The sequence below is a fragment of the Nesoenas mayeri genome (assembly GCF_963082525.1).
Source record: "Nesoenas mayeri genome assembly, chromosome: Z".
In the NCBI taxonomy this organism is placed as follows: domain Eukaryota; kingdom Metazoa; phylum Chordata; class Aves; order Columbiformes; family Columbidae; genus Nesoenas; species Nesoenas mayeri.
The window spans coordinates 58,034,794-58,061,497 of record NC_137542.1 but is presented as its reverse complement, the minus strand read 5'-3'; the positions used below and the strand labels follow the sequence as shown (position 1 = coordinate 58,061,497).

At 34.6% G+C, this 26,704-nt stretch overlaps 1 protein-coding gene across 1 annotated transcript in view; it reads left to right on the top strand.

The window, feature by feature from the left end:
• Window positions 1–25,285, top strand: part of SPEF2 (sperm flagellar 2) — a gene marked incomplete at both ends in the record, with an annotated part of 85,703 nt that extends 60,418 nt beyond the window's left edge. The window contains 11 exons of the mRNA XM_080362527.1: window positions 1,556–2,748; window positions 2,852–3,069; window positions 3,164–3,372; window positions 3,460–3,583; window positions 3,688–3,976; window positions 11,652–11,792; window positions 15,034–15,129; window positions 15,808–15,975; window positions 19,209–19,400; window positions 19,541–19,663; window positions 25,184–25,285. Of these exons, the coding sequence (XP_080218653.1) occupies window positions 1,556–2,748; window positions 2,852–3,069; window positions 3,164–3,372; window positions 3,460–3,583; window positions 3,688–3,976; window positions 11,652–11,792; window positions 15,034–15,129; window positions 15,808–15,975; window positions 19,209–19,400; window positions 19,541–19,663; window positions 25,184–25,285 (2,855 nt within the window). The remainder of the gene's footprint in view (window positions 1–1,555; window positions 2,749–2,851; window positions 3,070–3,163; window positions 3,373–3,459; window positions 3,584–3,687; window positions 3,977–11,651; window positions 11,793–15,033; window positions 15,130–15,807; window positions 15,976–19,208; window positions 19,401–19,540; window positions 19,664–25,183) is intronic.
• Between the last annotated feature and the right edge of the window lie 1,419 nt (window positions 25,286–26,704).

Genomic DNA, 26,704 nt, shown 5'->3' with positions numbered 1-26,704 from the left:
ATCCATCTTATGGGGAATCTTATCTCTGACAGTGGCTCACAGAACCTGCTCTAATCCCCATCTTTTTTATCAGCAGGAAATTTCTACGGGTGCCCATGTACCTCAAGAAGCAGTAGGCACCACAGAGGTGTTACAACCGTTTTATCCCTTCCATCTGCAGCTGCAGATCTGTTAATCCTGCCTATGATCTCTTTTTCACATATTCTTGTGGTTTTGTGGCTGCCTAATGTTTGGGAAGGTTTTTAATCTTCACTGTGTGTTAAGAATGTTTCTCATCCTCTCTTTTTGGTCTTGGATGTGGTACTTGGGTATATGTCAGAAAAAGCTTCTGTGGAGGTGTGGTTGTTTTGCTGTCCATGTGGATCACAGCTGCCAGCTCAGATTTACAGTTTTCATGTGCTATCAATAGTTCTTTTAAATAATCACTTATAATAGAAAGATATTTAAACTGTATGTTCCTAACATTTTTTCATATTATGACCTCTCAGGATAAACAGAATTGGGTGGAGCGTTTTTATGACAATGGGAACAAACAGTTCTCACAAAATGTATAATACATGTAAGAAAATTTGTCCCTTCTTGTGAAAAAGAAAAGGGTGAGGTACAAGGACTCTTTAAGACTTTTGAAAGCACGAGAAATAGCATTTATTTCTGTGATTATCTTGATGTAATAATTAATTATGCCTCTTGACATACACACCACTGCAAGGAGTCAGATTGTTCTTAAGTAATTTCCCCAGTGCTTCACTTCTGCTGTTTCCCAATGAATAGATTTCAAGTCTTACTGCGTCAGCTCTGCATGGAACTATTTGACTGCTTTCTTTTCAGAGTCATGAACTTATGGCAACAATATACTACGAGAATCACTATCTTACTAGCGGAAAAGTGAGAGATTTACAATCTCTACAGATAGATTTTTCAGAAATGTCAGCTTATGGCATTTGCTCCTACAAAATATATGAATGACCATCTTGACAACAATTTGAAAGACTAATATTGAGAACAAACTCAATGCTTATAAGAATGTTTCCATTCTGAGAACAAAATTTGAAGCTTATGCAGTTCATCTCTCTCAAAGCAGTAATAAAAACAGTCTACAGATAAATATATTTTAAGAAGATCAGGTCAACTACATGTGCTGCAGAACAGCTTATGCATTCTGTATCAGGTATGTGATTATGTACTTACAAACTTGCTCCAAATTAACTACTAGGTGTAGTGGGCATTGTAATAGGTTTGTGACCTCAGTAGTGTCTGGAAACATATTGCCTGAAATACCATTTTGAATTCCACTCTCTGTGTTTTTATCTTATTTCAAAATTGTATAGATGCTGCTGCACTTTACTGGTTGCAGATTCTGACAGACTTCTGGTAGTCAAAAAGAAATTGGAGTCAAAACTGAACATTCGGTACATGGGTTCTCCCAGTGATTTAAGAATAGATCTCAATTTTCCTTATTCCATTTTATGTGGATGAAAAAAGAAAAAAAAAATACAATCAATAATTTATGAAGTGAAAACTATTTTATATTCGATTCTTTCTTTTTAAATTATAGCCATAGGAGCACTGAAGCAATTTAAAAGCAAGAATAATTCTTCTAGCAAGCAAGAAGTTGGTGACAGAGAGAAAGAGAAGAAAGATTTGGAATATCAAAGAACAAAGAGAAATCGCCAGTTTCCAAAAATATGGCTAACAAAATATTCCTGGTTAAAATATGATGATGAAAGGGGAATAATGTTTTGTGCACTATGTCGTAAGCATAATGTGGATTTGGGGGAAAACATTCATAATTTTTGTTCAGGCACTGATGACTTCAAACTTGAATTTATAAATACACACCAGAGTAGTGAAGCTCATGCCTGGGCTACCTGCATGGAAGCTGCCAGTACTTCTTCACCAGATACAGCTTCTGCTGAGCAGATGTTGAAGAGCATGAACTCCATAACATTAGGAAGGGTAGAAAATATTTTTAGAACATGCCATGCTATTGCTAAATCTGGTCGTCCCTTTACAGACCTTGACTGGATGTGCAAACTAGATGATATGAAAGGAGTGGATGTTGGTTCTGTGTTTAGAAATGACAAGTCAGCAAGAATGTTCATACATTTTATTGCTGAAGCAGAAAGAAGAGCTTTGAAAGAGAAACTGGAGAAATGTAAATTCTTCTCTGTCATTAGTGATGGAGTCATAGACAGTATACTGCAAGCAGCTGCAGTTGTCTACGTACGCTTTGCAAATGAAGGAAGAGTCCATTGCCAGATTGTTGGCATTCAGCCTGTTCACAAAACTGATGCTCCAACTATAAAAAATGCAATTGAGGAAACATTACAAATAAATCTTCATCTCTGTCTGGCAAGTCAAGACTGGTCAAGAAAATTAGTTGGGTTTGGAAGTGATGCGACAGATGTCATGGTAGGAGAAAACAGAGAAGTAGCTAAACTTCTGAGAGAAATTCAACCTTGTGTACAATCTGTGCATTGTTTTGCTCACCGGCTAAAGCTGGCTTACAAAGGAGCACTGAAAAATATTCAGCTGTACAAAATCTTAAGCAGTGTCTTGAGAAATATGTATTACTTTTATCATAACTCACCTCTAAATAAGAATAATCTCAAAGCCACATATGAAGCCATCAAGTTACGCCCAGCTATTCCTTCTCGCACTGGAGGCTCCCAGTGGCTTCCGCGTCTACAAACAGCTCTACAAATTCTCCTTAAAGGTTATCCTGCAATTATTCTACATCTGAGTAAGGTAAATTATTTAAAATTTGCATGTAACTTCCTGAAAAAAATAATTGCTATAGCTAATTTTTGTCCACATACCCAACACTTTCTTTTTCTGTATTGATTTACAGATTGAAAGAGATTCAAGAGCTTCAAAGCAGCAGAATGTCAAAGGCCTTTTACACCTCCTTCTGAAAACGGAGATAGTCAAGTTTTCACACTTCTTGTTGGATGTCATCAATGTTCTCATCATTCTGTCACGTGTTGTTCTGGATCATAATTCCTCCATTGCAGATATATTTGCAACCGTGCAATCAACTCTCAAAACACTCCATATGTATCAAACAAGGTCTGGCGTTTCTAACAATTGAACCATGATCTCTTAGAGTATAATCAAAGAGTATTATATATTGATATATTGTTGTGTATTCTATGTCTTTCAGACCTGGACCAAAGGAACGCCTGATGGAAACCATGCAACACTTTCATGGTTACCAGCTTGTTGGAAATGGAAATATTTCAGCAGCACGAACCAAAGTACTAAGTAATTTGATGAAGAAGCTCCATGATTGTTTTTGTGATGCAAGTCAAGATGTTTTGAGAGCAACTGCTATTGGAAGTTTTAAACTATGGCCTGAAAAAATGAAACAAGGTATAGAACTGTGATAATGTCTCCTTGAAGTGCACATTCAAAATTTTTTTAAAAGCATAAAATACTTTCGTTTTGCTTCTGTTACAGAATTTGGTGAAAAGGAAGTGTCTGTCTTGACTAAACATTATGAAGTCATACTAGAAGCTGCTAGTGTGAAAATAGGTGAAGTAGAAACTGAATGGAGCATGTTGAAATTAGAGCTATATAACAGGTAATAAGAAAACTACATTTGTGTCTGTCTATTGATTTACTGAAAAGGATTATGAAAATACATTTCCTGATAGTTATAACTATACTTTTTACCATGCTATTTAGATTTCAGAACGTCCAGACCTTGACATGGGATTCAGTGAACTCAGATTATTCAAAGAAGTATCCCAACATCCTGACATTGGTAGATTTGATCCTAACTCTGCCAGCAAGTTCAGCTGAAACAGAACGAGGCTTCAGTCAGATGAAACTCACCATGATGCATTCACATTCTAAACTAATGTCTGAAAGTGTAACAGATCTTATGATAATTCAGATGAACTCTCCAGATATAAAAAAATTTGACCCCAAGAAAGCTATTCGTTTGTGGAATGCTACTTGGAAGAGAAATAGATTACAGGGAGATGATATGACAAATTAAAGATCAAATTACTCCTCTGAGTTCGATTTGGAGAATCTCCATGGAAGTTACTAGATGAAAATTGTTAGCTTTTATTTTGAGTCGTCTGGTACTATAGATGTGCACTTTAATATAATACCTTGCAGGGTTAATGAGTGTAAAATTTATACATTTTTTTCATAATGTGTTACAATGTTAAAATATGGGTTTTCTTTATGTTCACTGTTGAATTGCTAGTAGATGTTTGCATTTGCCTTTCTGTACCTGACTTCTAGAAATAGAAGACAACAAAAATAATGGAGTACATTGTTACCTTGGTGACATGCAGACAGAGGGATGACTCATAACTTCTGATTGTTTATTGCATTTACCTGATTTATAATACCTTATAACTACTGGGCTTAACTGTCATCTTACTATCAGTCTTTAATTGTTCAAGAAGCTTCACTGATTGTGAAAATTCTGATAATATTTTTATAAATATGTGTGAAAATCAGTGCATTATTTGTGTTAAATGACTGCTTGATTTCTGTAGCCTGTGAATTTTGGGTCATACCTTCTTTCAATATCTGTATGTGTTGCTACTTTTTATTTCTTGTGGATGAGGTTTAACATAAACTTCCCCAGATTTTTGTCAGACTTGTCCCTCAGAAGACTTCCCTACAGAGGCAGAACAGAGCAATTTTCCATTGCTGATTATTAATTGCACAAATGAGTCTTCCCATAGCAAATACTCTTACAGCTAGGATATAAGTAATATACTACACAGCTTGAACCATTTTTTTCCCTATAAAAATGCTTCAGGGAAGGTTGAATAAAAATGCTGTATCTTGATTTTTGATCTAGGAGCCAAGAGTGAGAATTGTTCAGAGATGCTTCTGATTTGTAATTTCATACTTCTAAATGTTTTTAATGCAACTTTATACTTGATAATTTCCAATCAAGGAAAAACATACCAGCAGAATATATTTCGACCATCAAGCTAACTAGCGATTTATATCAAAAGAAAGCCAAAGTGAAATCATTAATGACCCTATTTCAGTCACGAAGATCAACTAGAAATAATTTGGATAAATGAATTTGAGTTCATTCACCTTTAAATCAGCCCTTTTCCAAAATCATTATCAACTCTCTACTGTCAGTATGAAACCTGTCTAGGAATTGCAGAAGGTATACTATAAATATATACACACAATATACACACACACACACACACACACATATATTATCGTTGTGTCTCTTGCATATATATTCATGCTACTTCTAGGTCTAAATAGTATATCAGAAGCGATTAAGCTATGTTAGTCCACTGAAGTAGAGTTAATCTATAGGGATCAGAAAAAGAGATCAGTGCTGTGCATTATCTAGTTGATTATAAAAGATACATCATTGAAATGTCTTCATTTGTGATTTCTCAGATAACAAAAAAGTTTAGTTATACTTTACCTAATAAGCAACAGGGTATGTACTATACGGGGTACCTTAGTAGATATGTGGCATGGGTAATTCTAAGGATTTTCTCTTAAACCTCATAACGCCAAGTTTTCCCCTCAAAGTTTTCAAATGGGAAGATGATTATTAACTATTATTAACTATGATGAGATTAGGGGGGAAAAAAAAAAAAAAAAAAAAAAAGAAGAGAAAAAGAAAATGTGTCCCCAGAATGTTCAACAGCAGAAGACAACAAAAAACAAAGTAACAAAAGTATATTTTGGATCTGTAGCACTGAAGTAACTTCCGTGATATGCAGGGGGAAGCATCACATTTTTAATATTAGGACTGAAGATAATTAATGCCTTGCCCTTGGAAAAATACTAGTAAAATTGTAGTATTATAGCAAGTAGTTGGATATCAAGAAGTCATCTATATCTAAAAATGGGATCAAGTGTAGTCAGACAACTATGTCCAATATTTGCCCCTCGTTCTTTTTTGATAAGCTTTTAAAATGGTCCAGTGTAGAATCAGTGTGGTTTGTTTTCCTTAGTGCTTTGGTGTCCGTCTGATTACGTGGTTTTCACTGCTATCTGAAATATTTTTGCTGCAAATAAACTTAATTTCCTATTATTCTTCCTAATTGCAGCTATGAAGAGGGGCTTATCTCCATGCTCCTTGTAGTATTTGTTTTTAACTGATAAACTACTTCTATATTTTCTCATAATTTTCCTTTCATAAATTAAACTAGCAGAATTCCTTCAACCTTGCCTCTCAGGATGTGGTTTCTAACCCTGTGAAGATCCTTTCAGCTTTCTTCTGGGCACTCTTCAGTTGCCATACATCCTTCTAGATCTGCAAATTCCAAAATTGTATGCCAGCAGAAGCCTTAACAGCTGAAGAGAATGCAAATATTAATTCCAGTGTCTTCCCATGTACTTTTTGGTGATGATGTAATCTGCCATAATCCCTAGGGCATTTTCTACAGAAATTTTACTTTGGCAGTAAGATTCCCACTGTCACATTTATGCAGTTCATTATTTCAGTCCATTGTGGCACTTGACATTTATTCTTATGCGATATAGTTTCCTTTTTATCCCAGACTGTATCTCCAATTTGTAAAGTACACTTTGAATTCTGATTCTGTTCTCCAATGTGCTTGAAGTCCTTTCTTGATTGTTTTTATCTGCAATGTAGTGAATGTATTAATTTGTGCAGTCTGTTTACTTAAAGCACTGTTCTGTTCTGTTTCCAATGAGGTTTACTTATTAATCTTGACCATCTCTCTAGTTTTTAAAAATCTCTTTGAATTCTGATTTTTCTTCCAAAATGCTTGCTATCCCTTCTAATGAAATGTGTAGAACCACATTTAATGAGTTCTTTTTTTCTGTTAAGTCTCCTATATCATTCAATAAAAAAGTGTTTAGTTTGTTTGGTATGGTTTGGGTTTTGGTTTGAGGTTTTTTTTTGACTTAACAAAACGATTTTGTGAAGAGCATTCCTGTTTTGAAACCAGTCTTGTTAGATGGACAAAGTCCAGGGAATATTATTTCCTTGCACTTGCAGAGCCCCGTTTACAGACGCCAATATTCTTTCCTCAGCACTATCTACGTAGCTGTCCACTCGTCTCTCCATGAATATAAAACAGTTCTGTGGCATTGGCAACCACTGAATTAAATTGATGAATCATCTTTTGTTTTGTAATATAATCCAATATTAAAAAACAGTTCAATGCTCTACAGCATAATTCCAGATACACTCTATCTAGACAAAATATCTAAAAACACCCTGAGGAAAGGAATTTGATATCTTTTTTATATGCTTGTGAGGGACCTCCCCTCTTCCTCTGAGAACACTTTGTTCCTTCTAGATACGTCAGGAGGAGGAATTAACTCATACTACATTTGAGAGTTTTTAACTATTACAACTTTTTGAAGACACCTCGAAATTGTCCCACATAAGGTTTTTCAGGAGGAGGTAGTAAAAGAAATTATCCTGCAGACATCAGCAATTCTATAATTAACAGACAGAAAATAGCTTAGCTCTGAATGAGTGTTGTTGCTTTATGTTTAGCACAGAGTAAGAAAAACAGGTAGACACTGCAGATCACCTGACAGAGCTTAAATATCTCACAATAATTCGTGCTTGCTATTACCTTACATCAACTAATGTAAAATTTACCTTAAAACTATGTTCTAGCATGTTCTACAATCCAATCAAAGTTTTATAAATAGTGGTTACTATTTTAGATGCCAATCCTTTAATCTCATTTCAGAGGTTATCTCTTGATTCAAGTTCTTTAATTTCCTTGCCCCTGAAATACTTTTCAGGTATGTTTCTGAAGTCATGCAACCTCACAAAAAGTGAGATGAGGTTATTAGTATCCTTTTAGAATTCTGTACAGAAGACAAAATTCAGTTAGTTTTTAGGATGCCAGAAACTCAGAGGAAATGTAGGAACATAATTTTTTATTTTCATATCAGGAAATCGTAGTAGAAATTGAACAGTTTAAACCATGAGATAATGTGAGAGGAAGAAGTTAAATTGCCAGAGTACGATGGATCAGATGTGGAAAGGGAAATCACCAGTAAGATACAAAATAAAAATTATTATAGATGGGTGAAGCACCAGACATTTTGAGACTGCAAATAAGATGTAAAAAACTTTTCATTATTTTAATGTTAATTTTTCACTGGCTCCTTACTGAACCATAGCCCGTTCTCCCCATGAACCAGTAAAACGTTACCTGTTTCAATGAAGCTTCCATTAAGCCTCCCAATAATGATACTTCTGTGATGGGGCCATTATTGTGCCTTATGGAAATCAACTGATTCTTGTGACTTCAAATTCTCATCAAAATAAAAGTTTCTGATTACCTTAAAATTATTAAATCAGCAATCCATGGTGCTTCAGTAAACAGCTTAACTCATGTTTTTTACAAGGTATTCTTTTGCAAAGTAAATAACTCAAAAACCATCAAGAAGTGACATCAGAACACTGTTATCAGTCTGTTATCAGTCTGCTCGTATTTTTTCCCAGCTTTTGCTTTCATGCTGACATTTATGGTAAGACATAAAGCTTAAAGTGCAGGTGTTTCTACCTTCCTTCTTTCTCTCTGAACAGACTTCAAGCTTCTCAAATATTATTATTTTTTCCTCTGCTCTCCAAGCTTATATATGTGAAGTGTTTCTCTGCTGTGTTAAGATGTGCTGAGGGCATTACTCATGATTTCCTGATTGGAGGCAAACAGGTCTAGAGAGATTGTAGATCTATTAATTCAGATTGGCAACTTGATTTTGTACATTGACATTATGAGATTTATATTAAAACACATTCTTAATATTTGTACCACTTAAATCTTAACAAATTTCACTTCATTATTCCACTTCAAAGAAAAAAGCTTGCTAGCCATAGAATGTGCACAAGTGTGCCTTTTCAAAAGGACAAGAAGTTTGGCTGTAAATTGTAAATTGTCAAATTCTTCTGATATTTAACTCATTGTGTTTGCTTTTAAAAGTAATCTAAAAACCTGATGTTTTGACACTATGGAAGTGATCGTAATCTGACCAAATCAGTTTTGTCTCTTAAAATTCAGACAATTTGAAACTTATTTTACATTTTTTGTCTTTACTGCAGAGATTTTGCAGTGAATCCTCACTGAGCCAGCAAAGTCCTTTTCTGGATGGACAGACCTGTATCTGTCTGCTAAATTTCGGAATACAATTCTTTGTTTTTTAATACTGTGCATGAAGTATGAAGTTTCTATTTGTTTATAAGCAAATCCATGACTATTTTAGAAAACAAATAGGTTTTGCACTTATTTACTTTTATCTTATAATTTCTTTAAAGTAAAATTTAAGGAGCTATTTATAACCCCCTCAAGCCAATCCTGAGAAGCTTTTTAAGCAATTCAATTGTTTTCAAAATTTTAACAAAGAGTGTTCTGTTTTCCATCTTATTCTCTTAGCATACACTTGCTTTCAAGAATAGAGATCGATTTATGATTTATTAAAATAGACAACAGTGAAAGAAATGGCTAGTAGGTATTCAATGGACAGAATATGTGTGTGATTGGTATTTGTGAAGTACTTGCTGTCAGACTGTGTGAGGATGGGTTAGTGATCACAATGTGAATCAGGACAAATATCAAAAGAATTGCAGTGTATTGGAATATTTGATGCTTACTCTTAGACAGGGGACACATGATTTATTTTTAATGAGAAAATTTTATGTTTGGCTCAAAAGATATTATTACTATCTATAGTACATTATAGCAAAAGAAGTAATTTTCCATATGGCCACTAAATAAAATAGATTTCCTCTAGCATTGATAACTGTTTAAAATGTAAATATAAGTAAATATATCTTGACTTTTTTATTAGGTTTTATACAAAAGAGAGAATTTATTGACATTTTTTCTGGCTTGATTAATTTGAATCTCGGAACAAATTGCCTTCCTGATACATGGATGAACTTAACGCTTCCAGATGTAAGTTAACCCTTATTTTCATTTCAGCTTAAGTACTGAATTATGTAGATGGTGTAGCATTGTCCTTACTATGACAAAGTCAAGAGAATTACTATCATAGGGCATAATCAGTTTTTCCTTAAAATTATTCTATTGCACTAGAGAAAGAATCTGGAAGCCAATGTGCTAAAAATTAGATATTTATGTCAGCCCTATATTTATTTACAATTTTCAGATTATATCAGTTTCTTAGACACCATTGAAAATTCACTTCCAAGAGTTAAAATAAGCTTATGTTCATTTTTTCCAAGGCAGGAGAATAAAATTCATGGCTGTGTGACCTTAAACTTATTTATCCAATATTTTCTGATTTAGGAACATGAAAAAATATAATTTAGTCTTTCCAAATCTTCCATCACTGAATTCTCTGCTTAATTTTACTTTCAGATGTTGCTGGTAATGCTAGAGGATGAAAGGGTTTAAATCTTTTAGGATATTTTTATAATTATTTCTGACAGTAAGCCGTGATTCACATTAAGTGTTTAATTGGATTTAACATGAGGGAAACAGCTTTATTCAAATATTCTTTACACAGATTAATGCGTGACTAAACTATATTAAGGTTTATGAAGGGTGGATTTCCACTGAATTTAGTGAAAAACAGGCATGGCTGTCATCATCAGTGTATAAAAATCTAATCTTAGCACAGGAAATTAATTATATGGGGAAAACTATAATTCAAACATTCAGTTTATTAATGGAACACATGTGCATGTGTATTCCATGTTCTTTTTTCTTTGAGAACTTTCAGTGCTTGTAAGTACTATTTTAATTTTAAGAACAGATTTTCCTTTCCATAAAAGCACCCTTTTAAAATTAGACATTTAAATTTATATTGAAAGCAGGAAATGCATGAAGCATACGCTAAGATATATGTTTATTCTGCACAAGCTATTTTGAACTGAATTCACAGTTTCATTCTTGCATTGACTGAGTAATAGAATTTCAAATAAGTTTTCAAATTGTAGTAGGCGTTACTGTACCAGCCAAAGTTAGGGCAGGTGGTATTTACAACATTATCAGATTATCTCTGTGTTGCTGCAAGCCCTTATTCCTGTAAACACATCATTGCTTTCTTCTTGAACTCCAGTCTGGAGCAAACCAGGCACTTCCCTTGACAAGGTGGGTTCTCACTGCACCAATAGTACAGAAAAGAACTGTGCCAATTTTCTTCCCTCCATTTGATACATCCTTCCCAATGCTCTGTCAGGGGATCTTACATATATATTCCCCTACATGTTCTGCACACATACTACATCTTGTGCGGGAAAAAGACACATGCGACAAGCTGGACACCTGTAAATGTAGGAAAAATAAGACCAAGGCACAGGCACAGGCATTTACTAGGGTTTGTACTCATGTGACAAAATTTTCAGTTCAATTCCTAGCGCTCTCTCAGATGGAGCATTGGTCAGGGGTTAGCACATACCAAGGACTGTTATCTCTTAGGCAGCTTAGATATAGACCCTATTAAGGGCATCAGAGTACTTATTTAGGCAGATACCAACTGCACGTGCCAACTGGCCTCACGGACTGGCAGTGCTCTGTGTCCTGTTCTATTTAGTGATAGGTGTCCTTTACACATCTCTGAAATCTCACTGCAGAACCTTGTCCATGCTAAACAGGAAAAAGATCTAAGCATACAGAGTATATGGAAAGTGTGTGTTTATGCATGTATGTTTGACGATATTTATTATTTTATTTTTATAGTTACAAAATCTGGCATCTGCAGTCACAGTGAACTCAGAACTTGCTGACTGGCGGAGATTCTTACTAGCAGCAGCACAGCCTTGGCCAGTGCCATCTGTGACACAGCTTCTCAAAACTCTGTATAACTTCAAGTCTGTTGATGTAGCTGGATCAGGCTTTATTACACAGGAATCCTATATGCAGGTCCTAATTATTTTCTTTTTTGAATATTATTCTTTTGTTAAACTGTCTGAATTGAATGATATCTTGTTGGGTTTATTCACATTGAGAAATTCAGTCTGAATTTTAAATGTTTTGCTTTTTAAGAGTGCTTTCTAGGGAAAATTGAAGACCTAGTATCTACCTTATCTATAGTTCCACAAATCAGGATAATTAAGGTTACTTTCTACTTCCATTTCCTACTTCCCCCCTAAATTAATTTAAAGTGAAAATGCTTCCTGTTCTAGAGAAACTATTATGTAAGCACTACTGTTAACTTGTTTGACACTGTACCTATAGGACAAAGAGGTTGCTCCCAAACAGAAATAAGTTTCTTAGTCTGGGCTCACCAGCTCCACTTTAAATATTTCTAGAATTAAGCTGAGTATTAAGAATACATCTTTCTTCTTTTAGCAAAGTCCTCCTGATTCCGCTCATTAAATTTTCACCCTGGTTTCTGAGTCTACTTAGGATGACTACTGGTTCACTCTTTTAATGTGTACTAGCTATACATAGATATATATGTGTGTGCATGTAAACACAAAAGTCCTGTCAGCTTGTATATGTTCGGTGATACTAAAATACTTTTTAAAGTGTTTTAAATAAATTTAATACCACCTTTATTGCATTTGGTTTTCAGATCACCTAGTATTAGTTTTCTTCAAAAATTAAATAGAGGCTGTTATTCCAGAAGCCTTTCAGTTTCAGACCTACCTTAATTAATTTAAAACTTCCAGCAATGCCTGGCAACCCCTACTCCACTCCAGTCTGGCAAAGAAACTAATCTACAAAGCCAGAAAACCCACAAAATGTGCAGGTCTATCTACATCTATTTGTTTATTCATGTGATAATATTTTACTGAAGTGTGAGTTTAAAAATAAACCAACAGTTGCAAGACACGCTCACTGTGAATGTACTTTTTAAACACAGAATCTAGTTGAAAAACTGCATTAACTAAGCAATTCATTTACTCACTTCAGGATCAGATTTAGCTCACATTCAGTCAAGGAGAGTGAATATACAATGGTGTACACTCATTTGCTTAGAGACTTGCTCCTCTTAGTTCTACAAAACTTCCATGAGAGTGATGACTGTGAACCTACAGTCTTATGTATTTGCTTAAAGACTAAAAAGTACCAAAAAATTTATAAACATACAGGTAACTCCACAGCTGAAGATCCTTTTTCAGAAGAGAAATATATGTAGGTCAGCACACAAATTAGGTGCTCAAGAAAAGATTTTAGGAACCTCCAGATTATTCAAAGTAACCCGCTTCAGCAGGCTGCATTGCTCTGAGGATTTTGGTCTAAAACCAATTCATATTGCAGATAGAAGTTGTAGTGTCTGTCACACCTATTTCATGTTTGGAAATATCAGCAAAACTTTCTTCCCTTAAAAACCTTATGAAAACCCTGTTTACTTGCTGTGTGTGAAGTCCTGCAGTTCATATTACTGACAGTGCCGTTGTTTGGATTTTTTGCTTGTACTGTTATGAGAAGAACAGAAACAGAATTTTTCAGACTTAAGTAAACTTTAGTCGTCTAATTTCAAATTTATTGATTAGGAACATCTGGATTGGTTTTATTAAAATGTTTGTTGTATCCTTTTGGAGTAATTCATAGCAAATTTTATAAGGTAAATACCTGTTTAATTTCTTTCTTATTCATTTCTTTCCCGAAAAAAATAATGATTCACATTCTGGGGAACATGGTGCACTAGAGAACTAATGAGTCGGGGCAGTCCATAAAATTAAGGGAAGAATATTAGCAGACAGCTAGTAAAAGAATTATTCATCAGTTGTTGTCGTTTATATTACAATTATATCATCTAGACCAAACCATCTGATATGTCTCTAGTAAAAGATCTCAAAGACAACATAACGTCTGCTTTCTTGCTATTGATTTCCTCAGTTTTCCCAAATAATTCACATTGCGAAAAAGCAGAAAACTAGCTTTGCTAATTAATTTTCCTTTCTGAAATTCTCTTGCAACTTCCTGCTTTGTCCTATTTCATTGTCTTGCTTTGTAAAGAAAACACATAGTAATAACAATGCAGTATTTTATATAATTACGAATGCAGTAGTTCACCTGAAATGTGGAAAAGGATGTTGCTAATGAAATTAGATCTTTGTTACAAAGTTTTAACTTAATACCTATCCTGAAATACTGTTGCGTCTCTCATTAACATCTGTGACTCATGAAGATTTGCAACTATTTGGAATCTTCCATATTAGACTGCTAATCTAATAGGGAATAAGCTGACTTTTTTGAATGTTAACATTTTTCAATAAAAACAGAAACAAACTTTATTCTCTGCTTAACACATGCGTGCATACTTACCTGCATTCAAAATGTCATGAAATGTTGTTTATTTTACTGTCTTAAGAGGAAACAATGACAAGCAACATTCAGTGAGAGTAGCAGGAAGAACCTTCCACTGGGAATATGAGATGCCTCAGCTGGCCCCTCTACATGCATCTGTACTAGTAAACTGCACAGTGCTAGGGAATCTCCCCAGGGAATGGTACTGAATACTGTAACATTGCACAACCTGGCATGGTTTGCCATGGGCCACGTCCAAGCAAGTGAGTTTTTCTGTAGGCAGCCTTGTCCTGCCATCCTGTTCTAGAAGATGAGATCTAGCTGATGTGAGATGTTTCCTGTGTTGGGCCTAGTACTGGAGAGTTGATTCTGAACACTTTTAATTTACAGTTGTAGATACAGGACACTTAGTTCAGTTATTGGGAGCAGGCAGGCATGGGAAGACCTGTTTGTGGACAGTTGCTTCCAAAAGAACAGTTAGGACAAAAGCTATGGGCTAGCAAAGAATGCCCTAATAGGAAGAAACAAGAACACACAGAGAGACACTGCATCATGTTCTGTTTCTTGTGCAGCTTATGTTTACAGATAAATAGTTCATTTTCACTTTTTTAAAGAGCATAGATTCACTTCATATCCCACTTCATTTTCAGTAATTCCCAATGTACCTGCTACAAAGTACAGACAGCTACTTAATTATTCTGATGTCATTGTATATGAATAACAAATTCACCTTGATTAAACACAAGTAGTAAGATTTTAGTAATCTGTTTGTTGAACAATTATAGAGCATAAAGAAGACCACTTCATTTTCAGGTGTGATATTTTTTATTTTTTCTTTTTTTTTTTTTTTAATTTAAATCAGGTTGGCTTATGGTTTAATGGAAATGAAGAACATCTAAGCATCCCAAAAAGTTACACAGACACTTTTCCTTTAGATAGGCTACGACATCTCATAAAGGTAACTTTTAAAATGTACGTGTTTTGACAAGACCACTCACTACTACCCGAAAGGTCTCATTCTACTTTCTTGAGTCTCTTTTTTTCCATAACTGCTGCAATACTTCAGTGGGTTTTGAGGTCAGATGTTGCTTCAGAATGTGATTTCCATGTATAAAAAGCCTTAAAGTTTGAATTAATATAGAAAGAAATCGAGGAGTTGTCCTTCACTATTCTAAATCATAGTTACCCAGAAAGTCATAATTATTCTATTTTTCCTTTGAAGCGCATTGATTTTGCTGCACAGTAACCAGCCTTGTAAAGAATGAGAGGCAAGTGATACCTGCATCTAAGCTTCTGGAATTCTCCATGGAAGAGGGAGATAATAGTGTGATCTGAATACAATAAAGTGGTTTGGACCTCTTTTTCATGATACAGGATTTTATGACTTTCTGCACATTCTGCGAAAGTCCTCGCTGTAGAAAAGAAAATACTATCATTTGTTTCCTTGAGTGACTCAGACACGTCTCTGATGTATCTCGATTTACACAGCATAAAAACATTTTAAAAGATGAGATCACTTATCAGCAGTCATTACTTTATTTCACCCTTCCCTTTTCCCTACAGCCTTTGATTTGTATTTGATTAAATGCCATTTGTAGAAATTAACTTACATATTTCTGTCCTTTTATAGTTTTTCTTCAGTTTATTTGCTGATACAAGAAAAGGTCCTGCTCTGCTCAGCTATACTGAGATGCTACTTTATTTTGCCTGCCACCCTGATCCTGTTGAAGGTGTTTACAGAGCACTTAGCATTGCTAGTGGAACATATATTCATAGAAAACAAGAAGCTTCTTTTCCATGTGCGGTAAAGTTTTACAGTAAAATATTAGAGAATAGTAATGGTACTTGTAAATTATAAATTAACTATATTTCTGTATATTTTCTTATACTGGGTAGCTCCAGTCCTTACAAGTAGTGCCACTGACTGCATGAGAACTCTGCAAATAATTCCGCTGACCTTGCTAGTCATACTTAGAGGTATTTTTCCAAAAGTCTGGAAATTTGCTTGCCAAATAATGATGGAAGTTTAAGATATGTACTAGTAACTACCCTTTGTACTGTGGTACAGGTGAATAGAGCACACTCTAGACAATTAAGACCAGCTATCAGTCCCCAGGAACTAAGACTACAGTGTGACATGCTATTGTTGTCCAAAGACACAAAACCTGATCTTATTACTTTTCTTACTTTCTTTCCCACTATGTTTCTGTGGGCTATTTGGAAAGATATACATCTTTGTTATTATTTTCAAGTGTTTCAGTTTACCTGTAAGTCATAAGGATTAATAATTTACAATCAGTTATTTTTAAATTGTTTTTACAGTCATGATGAATGTATTTGCACATCAAATGAAGCTGGGCTTTTAAACATTGTTAGTATTTCTGGAATATATTGTTATTTTTCAAGACTCAAAACTGCCATTAGTGCACTGCATGCATCAGTTACTTATTACTGAAGTATTAAATAATTTTTTGACATATAAAATATACATCTGTACGTACACCTTAGAAAGAGCTCACTCATCTAAATAATAAAGTGTTTCACTGGGCTGTCACAACCACAGTGACTCTAGCTTATTTGCCTAACGCTTAAAATAGAGCTATGCTTTACAGAAACAGTATAGAAAGGCCTTTATTTTACCACACAGTGTAAGCCTATACATCACTTTAAATTACAAAAGATATTATTATATTCCCTTGTGTCTGCTTTTATTTGGCACAGCACAGTTTTTGAAAGGGAACACAGCTGTTAAGTGAGAGAAGAATTAGTTCCAATTGATGGAGGAGAGGGGTGTTAATAGAAGTTTTAATTGTCCATAGGAGACACTAAATAAAACAATTTCCCTTGCACATTTCATAGAAAGAAGGAGAGTGCAGGATGTTTCCAATTCGATACAGTAGATCTGAACTTAGTTTCCCATATTTCAGTGGAAGGTTCTTTCAGATCATTGGATATAAAGCAACACGACCTGCTCTCCTGCTTACTGTTTACTGCTTGGTTTGGTCTATTTGCTCTGGACTTCTGTAAGATTGTTAGTGACTGCACTGGCATTATCACCTTTGTGTCAATGACTTGGTAAGGCCATGAGTGGAGGGAAGCATCTCCCTTCAATCTAGAATTAACAAAGTGTCTCTGAAGAGAAAGAGTTATGCCCCATCCAACCTGACAATTTCCTCATGCTTAGTTTCCCAGTCAATATATCAGCTCTGTCAATCTGTGCTATGTCCGATCTGATTCACAATGTATTACATAGACAGTTTACACACCTAACTCATCTTGAGAAGTCCCCATGAAACCTAGAAATATCTAAGAATTGGATGCTAAACGAACATCTTGCACGTTTGGACTATCTTTGGCTTTATATCTGTCTTTTACAGATTGGTGGTTACAATTGCAGGGCTGGTAGAACACAATTTTAATATTTCTTTCTTCTTATTTCTTTTGTGTCATAATTCTACACTTTAACAATAAAGCTGAATACAGAAAAAAGAGAGTGAATAAAATCCTGTTCCACTGAAGTGAATGAGAGTTTTCACCTTTGACTTCAGTAGGGCCTGCATTTCATGCAGAATATTCAGCTACCACAAGGGGGCAAAAAGTAAATTATGAGATTGTATCATTTCATATTTGAGTCTCACTCCATCAAATAGAAAGACATAAATCTTTGAAAACGTTCAACATGATTTCCAGATCAAATTAATAATCTAAACCATTGTCCACCATTGGCTATTTACATGTGATCTAAAACTTCTCACTACAGGTACTGGAAATCTAGTAAATATCATCAGTGAAATACTGGTCAATGGAAAGAGCTATCCAGCTCATCTCAAAGGAGTTTTGTAATACACCTTAGACAGTCAGCTTGTCAGTAGGCACTTACACAGTGGTGCCTAATTTAATTTGCCTCCTCTCTTTTTCTTGCTCTGTGCTGATAATTGTGATGACTTATGAATGGTAGTTGCCTACAGAAGCACATCTGAAACTTCAATGATGTTAGTAGAAGATCAAGCAAACACTTTACTAACTTCATAGCAAAGACCCTCTCATTTAGAATGCTTAACTTTTAGGTCTCAATAATTTTGCTACTGGTTGTGTAGATCTTACAGCTAAATGTAGACAGTTCATGGAAGATAGAAGAATCTCAGTGTTGATATTTGTGTAGTCTCCACTGTTGAGTGTTAAAAAGACTAGATCAATGACTCTGCTCCTCCTGTGTGGGAAAAAGACATATATTAAGGCCTGAGACAGGTAGCACAAGCGTGACTTAATGCCAGCACTCTTCCTTTCCTGGTGAAGAAAGAAATGGGATGTTAAATTAAATATAATTTCTTCTTGTTGCTAATGGTTAGTCTACACGGATTAGCCTAACCTAGTCAAAGCTTTGTGCACCTATGTGAGGTCCTTTTTTATCTTTGTGCTCAGAAGTCTGTGCAGTGGAGTTTTCTTCCTCTTTGTCCATCTCTAATCACCCCAAAGATTGTTTGTTTATATTAAATTTCTTTTTTTTTTTCTTTTTTCTTTTTTCTTTTTTTTTCTGCATAAAGCCTTTTACATCTTTTTCTGTGCAAAGCTGGTGAGCCTATGTTAACTGTTAGCCAAAATAAAATTCTTGCAGTGACTCCTTGATCTGGACTAGAAAATTAATGCTGCTTTTCATGTAAACATCCAGAATTCCCAGGTTTACTCTTTGTATAAACAACAGAGTCCTTGGTACAATATTGTAATTTGTCCTAATAAGTATTTTTACATTTTGTTGGTCTGAAGAATACGAATTTCTCAGTGGAATGTTGGCCACATTCCTGGAAAAAGCTGTTTATTAAATTTCTGGTAATATCAATGATATGGATATTTCTGAACTCCGAGGATCCATTCCTTTATCCTCTAGTTCAGTAGATAACTTTGTGTGAATTGATGATTTTTGTTTTGTAAGAACTGAGGTTTGGAAGAATAATCCACTTAATGATGTCTAAATGAAACATATAACTTGCCGACAGACTATTTATCACCAAATATTATACATATGCTTTGTTTTCTTAGGATTTTCCTTATAACATCATAGTAACAACTAGGAAAAGTTTGATAGATCCATATGAAAACGTGGTCTTGGATTACATGGACAAAGGAATCATTTCAGTGGCAACTCTACTCAAAGTGTTTCATACTGGAGAAAGTAAAGACGAAGACAATAATAGATTTCATAATATGGAGAAGGAAGGCAACTATGAGAAGGTAGGCTATTTGACTCAAAGAGCATTTTGTATCTTGTGTTTTATGTTAAATAAATATGTGCTGCAATCTTTATTTGACCCCAGATTTTTTTAAGACTTAATAAATTCAACTTTTTTGTTTGTTTGTTTGTTTTCTTAAAGCACTTCATCAAAATATACAAGGAATTGGGCAGTGAAGATCTGACACCCATTCCAGTTGTACTCCTTTTGAAGCATCCTTTCATTCAAGACTTAATCAACAGGTGCCAACTTTACAAGATTCCTGTAAGTACTGGTTTCTAGAACCAAGAATTTTGTAATTACACATACTGAAAATTGCATTATCCCTGACAAGTAAATATAGTTAATTTACATACTGCCACTTTGAAATGTAGACCAGATATAGAGCATATCAGGTTGTAGATTTCGTTAGTTAGTTTTCCTTGAAAACTCTGTCCACAGAAGACTGCACTGCTTTCTGGCTTATTTTTTATACCTATCTTGCTGGCCAATAGCTGCCTACTGGTTTTCTACCACCTTGCCACATAGATTCATAGAATCCTTTAAGTTGGAAAAGAACTTTAAGATCATCAAGTCCAACCGTTAATGTAACGCTGCCAACTCCACCACTAAACCATGTCCCTAAGCACCATATCTACATGTCTTTTAAACACTGCCAGGGATGGTGGCTCCACTACTTCCCTGGGCAGCATCTTACAATGCTTAATAACCCTTTCTTTGAAGAAATTTTTCCTAATATCCAATCTGAACCTCCTGTGGTGCAACTTGAGGCCATTTCCTCTCATTCTATCATTTCCTACATGAGAAAAGAGACTGACACCCACCTCACTACGACCTCCTTTCAGGTAGTTGTAGAGACTATAGAGTCTGTAGAGCCTTCCTAACCTCCAGCAGATCAACACTCCCACCCAACTTGATGTTGTCTGCAAACTTATACGTGGCATTTCGTTTCCCCCACTCATAGAAAGGAGCCTGATTGAATTGTCTTTCCAACAGGATCTTACTGAGAGACATTTCGAGATGTGCAGTAGAATATATTCCAATTTAGGCCAACCAGGCTGCAGGAAAAGGCATGCAGAAGTAGTACAGGTTCAAATGTTCTTCTGTGACATACTGTAGAACTGCCCTGTTACCTACATTTGATTAAATACTCTGCAATTTACAAGGAGAGGGACTTCTTTTGAAAACCTTTTCACACTAACCAATAGCTGAATATCAAGAGCACAGCACCTATTCTTAATCAAATTTCTAGTCTTCCAGTACCACTTTCAGGAGAAACTATGTTATATAGCTTGAATAATAGATTGTAGTATAAATTTAAAATTTATTAGCTATCATCAATCAGCTATGTTATTTATGATTGGTAGCATATGTGCAGGACAGCACAGTTATAAAAATTGTCAGTCTGTGAGAAAAGGTGTTGATGAGAAAATATTGTATATGAATCTTGGCAGTAGCTGAGGGTTTCAGACGACATGCTCTCTCAAAGTGTTTCCACAGCTTGTCTACCAGAGACCTATTGGTACCATTGCATTCAACTAATACATTTTTGTACCTATTTGGCAGATTCATTTGATGCCTGTATCTCCTGGCTTGACAGTTAAGATGATGCAGAGCTTCAGTTTCGATTTGTAATACTTAGAATTTCCTCTTGCAAGACTTTATACTGACTATATCTCAAATTCAGTGCTCTATGGTTTCTGTATTTTAAAATAAAATATAATCATTGACTATTCTGGTAAATACAGACTGTTGTTTTATGCATGAAGTCAACACTTCACAGTCTTACTTTCAAATTCTGACTAAGGGAGAGTGAAGACAACAGGTTCTTGCTCCACATTACAGCAAATTATTGTATTCACCACCAAACATGCATAGAGACCAAGTGGCAATTGTTTTATGTAGGTTAGGATTCTGGTCAAAAATATATGTGCTTCAGGAACAGTTTTCTTCTGACAGTTCTTCAAAGAATTATATTTAGTAAACAGGTGAACTTTTTTCTTCCCAAAGCATTTCCAAAATAAGTAAACAATACTTTTAGCATCAATTATTTTTTTCATGAATTCTCTTGAGACTATAAAAGTCTCTATAAAAATGAAATTCAACCACACTGCTGTTATTTTGAGATCTTTTGTGAGATAAATACAGCAAGTTAGGGTGTGGTTTCTAAGGTTGAAATGTTTCTACTACTGCAGTCATAAACAGTGGAAAAAAAACATTTGGCTGAAAACTATAAATGGAATATCTAGCCTACAGTTTTTTAAATTTCAGTTAGGGAATCAGATTCCTGTGGCCTCCCAATATCCTGTTTAGGTTTAACCAATACTGTCTCTGATAAAAATATTATCTCCAGGTGAGATATATTCTTGTCTTTTGAAGGGAATTTGTTTCCTCAGTTCATATACCAGTGGGCTGGTAACATCCTACAGGACAATGACCTTTCTGTTATCCTTGTACACATGCCAACAAGTGAATAAGCCTGGAAATTCTAATACTTTTTAATCTGATCATTTCTATCTTGATTAGCAGTCTTTCTGGTCCTGACTAGAACTTGCAAGTAGTCTGTGATTATCAACTCAGTATTTTCACTTATCAGGTGAAATGTAATCCTTTAAAATATCTAGACCACACACCTATATATGAGTATGTGTTTATGTACATACTTAATTACATTCTGAATGAAATTATCTTTAAATACATTTAATAATAAATTAGAAAATATTTTTATTAGACCAAGTGATTCATCTGGAAACAAGCAATTCTGCTTTTTCCACTGCATAAGTTGTTCTGTTAAGGTTGGTCTATTAAGAGGTCTTCTTCAGGCCTGGTATTATTTCTTGTTACAAATTTTGCCTTCTATCTGAAGTTGGTCATAGATATGGTAATACAGAAACAAGACCACATTTTAGTAATTCTGTATTTTGATTGTGATACATTTAAAGAAAGAGTCTGAGATATATTCTGCTCCTATAATTATTAACACCTGCATTAATCTGTTATTTTGAGTAGACTACATTGTTGTAATTACTGAGATAACAAATACTTTAATCATATAATCATTCAGGTTGGAAAAGACAGGATTCAAGTTGCGGCCTCACCAGTGCTGAGTACAGGGGGATGATCACTGACCTGGTCCTGCTGGCCACACTAGTTCAGACACAAGCTAGGATGCTGTTGGCCTTCTTGGCCACCTGGGCACACTGCTGGGTTATGCTCAGCTGGTTGTCAAACAACATCCCCATAATAACTGGCATTTTGTTTGTTGATATGAAAATTAGTATGTGTTTGATAATGTTATGTTACATTTTTATCTTGCATTCAATTCCTGAATAATCCTTTTTAAAAAACTCTAGTTGTGAAGAAAAGAATATGACATTGTATTTCCATATGTCTGTATATTGAATACGTTTAATACAGACTGTTCCTTCAAGCTTGTTCCTTCAAAATTAGTTGTCATATATTACTGCTGTTATTTTGTTGGTTTTATTAATAATTTCAGCAAAATTACTCAGATATTCATTGAAACTGGAATTCCATTGAGACAGAATTACTAATAGTGTGGAGTTAACATGTCTTTATCAAAACCCATTTATTTTTTTGTTGAACAATAATCACAAAACCTGCTTATACTCACAACAGATATTTAATATGATACAACTCAAGAAATATTCGGAACTCCATTTATCATTTAACAAAGTAAAAATGTTTTCTTTCTAGTGAGAGTTCATACAGATCCTATTCAGTAAGGCTTATGAGGCAGATCATATAGTTCTTAGGCAATACTTGATGTTTTGACAGAAAAAAGCACTGCTGAATCACTGCCTACCCATAGGCAGTAGCTGTAATACTTATGAAACTTGAGAATCCTTTTTCATGTGGTGTTTTAAATGTCCCAATGTGCAAGAGAAGGAAAATTGAACTCGGTGTTTAAATACTAGTTTAAAATAGAGACCTATGTTGTGCTTCTCTTTATCTTTTATTAAAAAAAAAAAAAAGGATGCAAATATGCAAATATACCTGACAAACACTGTTTCTTACATTTAAAAATTACAGATCTATTCATATAACAGAAACATTAAGTTTGTTTCATTAAACACAGACATAGCAAATCTGTTGGGGTATGATTTCTCCAGTGTTTCGAGGTTATGTAGTTTTGGTTTCCTTTGCAAAACTAGTAGTTACATAAATAAAATCTATCCAGAGGAAACTTTTTCTCATTCTCAAAATGCTGTTCATTCACGCTCTTTTCTGCATCAGGTTACGCTTTTAAATCACACCATTCTTGCTTTTAGACTGACATCAAACATATATTTCCACTTCCCACACACATGAACACAATGACAATGTTGGACGTGTCTCTCTGTATAATTTGTTTTGAAATGATCAGCAGTAGCTTTATCAACTTATTATTTACAGGAACATAGGTTTGTACTTTATATTCAGAACTTTCCTAATAAAGTTCACATTCTATAGTGCCAGAAGTACTACAGTTTACTGAGATCCTCATCTGCTTCATGTGGTAAAGATAAGTACCGATAATGAGCTTGCTGAAGGTTCCATTTGCTAACATTTACTTTTGTCCAACCAGAATTGAAACTTCTTTTTCTGACTCAAGGTACTGAAAAAGGCCTCCTTAAACTGAAGTATTTCTTAGAGCCAAAGAGAAATGTTAGCACTACCTTCTAAAACAAAGCGCTGGTAAAGTTATCTTTCGACATGGTTCTTTTGTATTCATTGAAATGCTCCTAAGTTTTGCAAGGCATGTGAGGCATCATTACATACAGGCATTTTCTGCTTTTGAAAAAAGGTTGTATGTTCAAAATATGTGCAAAATACATATTGGATTATGTATTTGAATTTTAAATATTTTTTAATAAAAATTCTGACTGTTAATTACTCTCCTAAAGGAAAACTATATGTACTGGCAATACTAGAAAATGCTAGAAGTTAAACTATTACATATCTTTGTGTTAAACATTAAGAATATTTTTTTAAATCACAAAGTCCTTGTTCTTCCTACTTAGACAACAGATAGTCTTGCTGAAGTTGGAAACAGAGAATATTGTGCTAATACAAAATTATTGAAAATTAACAAATCAAACTGTGTTATAAAGAATGCAGAAGTGCACAAAAAGTTAACTCTATGATGTCTAAATTTATTACTCCAAATATTACGGTTATTTTCTTCTATTCCCATTTGCTTGAGGTGTTTAAGTTCAGACTGAAATATGACATAAAAAAAGAAACTTGAAGAATATGTCTCTATGTTCTGAATAATATTTGCTGGTTTAAACAACATTCTGAATACCTGTCTTTACTGATAAGTTTAAGTGTATGCTTAAGATCTCTGCTTAATTTAAGAATCACATTTTAACACACTGTAGTTTTGTAAACCCACTGAATGCAAAAAGGTTGTGTGCTAAGATGAAAACCTCATTTCTGTGATGCTGGTGACGCAACTGTAACTCTTAGAATTTGCCATAAAGAATGTGCCTTCCGCAATTGCCACTGAATGTTCATGTTTTCATTAGTGCACTGAACATAGTGCTGAAGCTGAATGACAATGCTGTTCTGAGTGCCTTTCTGGAAGATATCTAATGTAGCCTGGAGAAAGTGTAATTTATCATAATATATCTCTGCTGAAGTTAGTTTTTCATCAAATTCTTCCGGTCACTAGTTAGAAAGCTCACCCCATGGAAAGACAGGCTTTACTTTTAGAAGTTTTAAGGTATATCAGTCTGCTACATTAAATGACGTGTTAACTTTTCATTTTCCTTTTCATAGGATATTAAAATCTTTCTCCAAAGAGCTGAACAAGCACAGTCAACTGATGGACAAAATACCACGTGTGAAGAACAACAACATATGAAATATTGTAGTTCTTGACCATTAAGAGACTTTTTTTTAAAGTTTATTAAAGTTTAAAGAAATGTGTCCAATCCTTCCTTCCATGGGAAATAATTATTTATTGTTGTGAGAGAAAAATGCCACAGCAATTATAAATTTTCTATCACTTTAAATTTAAAAAAGGCAAAAACCTCAGTGAAAGATATGGTTACTTCATATTAAATAACCTGATGATACTTCTAAATAAAATGAAACTTGTTTCTGAACTTAAGTAGACTTGATAGTGTGTTCATTAGTAATTGGTATAAGAACAGAGCATATCCAGTTCTTGTAAGTGAGCTAAGATATGTCTGGTCACCTTTTGTTAGTGTGTCTAATTTATTAATTGACTGATTTTTAATGAACTAAATCTTGTAATTAATTAATTTTTAAAAACATTTTGGAACTCATAGCTAATAGAATAAGTAGATGAAAACAGAGTTTTCTCTAATGTCCGGGTAAACTACAAAAGAACATCATGTACAGGAAAATGGAGTGCTTGTTGTTAGTGGAGATAATGAATCTTTTTTATCCATACTTTCTACAGGGTCTTTCAAAAAGATGGACCCAAAACACCTTGTGTTGTGATTTCCAGCTGGGTCCATCTTTTTAAAACACCCTGTATTTCTAAACTTCCGTTGCAGCTCGACCCTGCTACCACCTACTAAAAATCTACAGGCTCTTTTCCCAGTGCAGCAGCACAGACAGCCCAGGGGTGTGGGTGGCACAGGATGCTGCTCCCCAGCAACCTCCCCTCTGCCGTGTAGCACAGAGCAGGCCCCACATGAAGCAGTGAGGTAGGTGCTGCATCATTTGTGGTTCCACTCCTAATTCTGCACATAATATTGGCAGTAGACTTTACAGTGGTGCTTCACACAACTGTTTTCAGTAATCAACTGAAAGTAATTTTTTTAATAGGTATGATATTTTTGAGGACACCATGTGCTCCAGACAATTTCACATGGTAGGTGTTTGTATAAAAGTATAAAAGTCTCTATGACACACGATGACACCTAGTGGATGCTGCCTTCGGTGGCAGATAGAGCAGAATCTTCGTGAAACAGTCTCCTTATTTACTGCAGAAGTTGTTGTTTCTTTTTCTATATCCAGTCTGGCTCTTACTGGCTTTCCTGGGAGTTGGTCAGGAATAGTTTTCATATAAATTTTCTTGTTAATAGGACGTTTGTCTTTCCTTGCAGTTTTATTTAACTTTTCCCTTTTCTTGTGGCTCATGATGGCCAACTATAAGATGATAGGAACTGTATTTTTTCATTGAACTTTTAAACATAAATCTTACAATGCTCTTTGCAATTAATTCATCTGGATTTCAATATTGACATGTCTATTAAATCCTCAGTTTTCAGTGGTATGCATTCTTCTGATCTACAGTTTAAGGTTTTCTGAAGACTAGGCATAGCA